The sequence below is a fragment of the Tenebrio molitor genome, chromosome Y, assembly GCF_963966145.1.
Source record: "Tenebrio molitor chromosome Y, icTenMoli1.1, whole genome shotgun sequence".
In the NCBI taxonomy this organism is placed as follows: Eukaryota; Metazoa; Arthropoda; class Insecta; order Coleoptera; family Tenebrionidae; genus Tenebrio; species Tenebrio molitor.
Window position 1 is genome coordinate 3177535 of NC_091056.1, and position 3300 is coordinate 3180834.

Below are 3300 nucleotides of genomic sequence, written 5' to 3' on the forward strand. Positions count from 1 at the left end.
TATTTTCAATTCCTTCCACGACACTTGTTGAATTACCCCCACAAATTCTTAAACTAAAATTCAAATACCAATGATTAAAATCAAGTTATAGTGAATATTTATTTTGATGACGTTCGAGAGACAATATAATTATTGTTATTTATGGTTTAACATCTTGAATATCCTGGGTCGCTTTACTTTTGGCACACATTAAGTCAGCAAGAGGTTTAGCATGAAAACCATCTCCGGCTTCTTTCTTGTTCTTATCCCAATAACATTTAATATCAGTAGATGATATTTTTTCTAAATTTGCAATAGCACTCCTACAGCAAAAAAACAACACACCCAAAGAAAAGAACTCAAACATAAAATGTGTTAAATCTCACAATAAAAATTGTTGGTAGGCCATCATGATTTGCCACTCATAACAAAAAATGTATTCAACCAGGAGCAGTGCAATAAACACGCCGAAATATGTTTGCAAGTTCCTGATAAACCAGCTTTACAGCTGCAACTAAAATTGTCCTCTTCGACGTTGTATCTTTAACAGATAACTGTCCTTTTATTTCATGTGGAGCACTACTCAAGGCACTTGTTTATAGACACAATCCAAAAATTTTGTACCTTGTTTTCACCACTTTAGTAACACCACTTAAAATTAATAACTTCGCACACAACACTTCTTCACCTTCCACAAGACATCTGCTTTCTGCTGTTGCCTCTAAATTAGCTAAAATTTTGTGTAACCTTACAAAAGCCATCACAAAAACCGCAAATTCACATAAAACCAACAGCTTATTTTAGCAAACAATGCACAAACATAAGCCGGATCGAGCGGGAGTATGACTTGAAATTTGGCAACCGTCCGTTTCAGTAGCGCCCCCAACGGTAGCCAAAATCGCCAATAATTTATTGGACGATTTCTGTAAATAAAGAATATTGTTAGCTTTATCCACTGCTTTGTTTCAAGATAGTTACCGAAATGTGCAATTAAACTTTTGGAATAAATTCTTCTCTGATAAGGCCATAGTGACAAAGGTTCATTGTCTTTATTATTTACACCGTTTTTTTCACATTCTGAACTGTCACTTCACTCGTACGTTTTTTCTCACGCCACGCTCTTGTTCTGATAAATGCCGTGAGTGTGACAAAGACAGAAGTATACACTATTTTGTATGTTTGTATCGTGTCAAACAGATTAATTTACATAATTAGACTCCAAATTAAGTGAGATGGAAATATTGGCGCAACCGTTGTGCGAGACAGTGTTTACCCCCACCACTTTTCGTCACACAAAAAGGTTGCCGATCAGAATTTCAAACCCCTCCCATAAAAAGTTTCACTTCAAAAATCACAGCAAAAACTAACGACTACGATGCATACTACGAGAGCAAGACTCAGTGACTGACTGTTAGATTCTAGACTCATGACTGAAACTGCTCCAGTCTCCAGTACTCAAGTCGAAATAAAACAAATTTAAAACAGAAAACAAAATTATTGGTTTATTTTCTTAAAACAAAATAATATCGCGTTAACTGACGTGTAGGGGGTACACAGAGACGATTCAACTTACATACAATGTGTATTTTGCTGTTGCGTATTACATTTGTTCGACTACGAGCACGAGCTGCTTTTTCTGCGGCGGTTGAAGGACGAGAGAGAGAGAGATTTTTCTCATTCGACCTCCCCCCTTGATCGTTGCTGAGTGTGGGGGTAGGGGTAGCTCCAGATTTGAAATTAGATACTTGTTCGCCTAAGAGGCGGCGCTACAGTACCCCCCCTTCCAGTGAAAATGTCATTTGAACGAATACTTACAAATTTTTACAAAAGTAGGTTGACAAATGTTAGAAACGGATATTTACAGAGTTTTACAAGAGTAGGTTGACAAATGATAGAAACGGAGAAGGTAACATAAAAGCAGCGCTCACAATAAGTACACTTGCAACATGTCGCCGAATCGTGTTGGAAATTTCACACCTGATCGTGTTGTGCGATTCATCTGCGCGTAGTCTGGGGAATTGTTTGACCTTGTCCGATGTGCGTTGGTACCATGGTTGGTAGTACCGGGACTGGTCGATCCTTGGCAGCTCACGCTCTTGTCACCGACGTGGTTCTCGGTTGTTGTTTCCAGCTACACCGGCTTCAACCTGTCTATTGAGACGTTGCTGCGTTTGTTTTTGATCTGCAACGAAAAATATTTAGGGTTCCTTGCCAACACTTTGTATGGACCGTCGTAAAGAGGCTGTAATGGCTTCCTCACGGCGTCGACTCGGACGAATACGTATTTGGCTTGCTGCAGGTCTCTTGGGAGGTAAACTGGGTTCTTGCCGTGTGTCTGTGAAGCCGTATACGGGATCGCGTTCATCTGCGACCGCAGTTCCTCTGCAAAGTGGGGTGTTGGTGCTTGGTTGTCCATGGAAGCGGGCGTGCTGGTTCGGATCATGTCTCTTGGTAATTGCAATGCAGTGCCGTAGACCAGGTCGGCTGGTGAAGCTTCGAGGTCTTCTTTTATCGTTGTCCGGAGACCTCTCAGTACTAGGGGCAGCGCTTCCGACCAAGAGGCTTGACGGTACATCAATGCTGCTTTCAGGGACCTGTGAAACCGTTCCACTGTACCATTGCTTTGTGGCTGATAAGCAGTTGTTTGGATGTGGTGTGTGACTCAAGAGTTGGTCGCGTTGCGTTAGCATTGGTGGTGAGTCACGTGGTCGTCTGCACAATGGATGACACTTCCGCATTAATAGCTGTTTATTCTTAGTTTTCGCAATTTTTCTCTTTGGAATGCCCGGTAAGGATGGTAATTAAGGGCATCAACGAATTTCTTAAGTTATTTTCTATCTTTACAGTAGTTTTTTCTCATAAAATCAATGTTTTTTAACTGCACAATTTCAATTTTTATGTGCCCGCGAAACACCTGTCCATAAGATGCCATGTTATTCAGTCCATTTTCGAAAGCCTTTTATTCAAAATTTAACTCGGTAAGGCCCTTAAAAAACTTCGGATTTATATTCCAAAAGTGTTCAACTTTTGATGTGTACATTAAACACATCTATAGCATTTTCATCTCCCTTACATTTATAAATATTTTCTGAATAAAATCTTTTTTCTTATTGTCTGAAGGTTGAAAATTAATACAGTAGACACTCGATACCGTGAACAAAATAAAACGGGCACTTTTCACGTTAGCGAATTGTTCACATTAACGAAAGGTAGTTTCTGTGCATTAATAGCTTTGATTTAATCAATAATAATTAGTGAAATATTAAACAGTTTATTTATAAATGCAAACTACATTATTATATTTTCTGAAAAAAGTCTAAA

The 3300-nt window shown here is 39.1% G+C and overlaps 1 protein-coding gene across 1 annotated transcript; it reads right to left on the minus strand.

Annotated features, from left to right (window-relative positions):
• Nucleotides 1–2110: 2110 nt before the first annotated feature.
• Nucleotides 2111–2554, minus strand: LOC138140587 (uncharacterized). Its single transcript, XM_069061650.1, has one exon. The coding sequence runs from the start codon at nucleotides 2552–2554 to the stop codon at nucleotides 2111–2113; it is 444 nt and encodes a 147-aa protein (XP_068917751.1).
• Nucleotides 2555–3300: the final 746 nt, after the last annotated feature.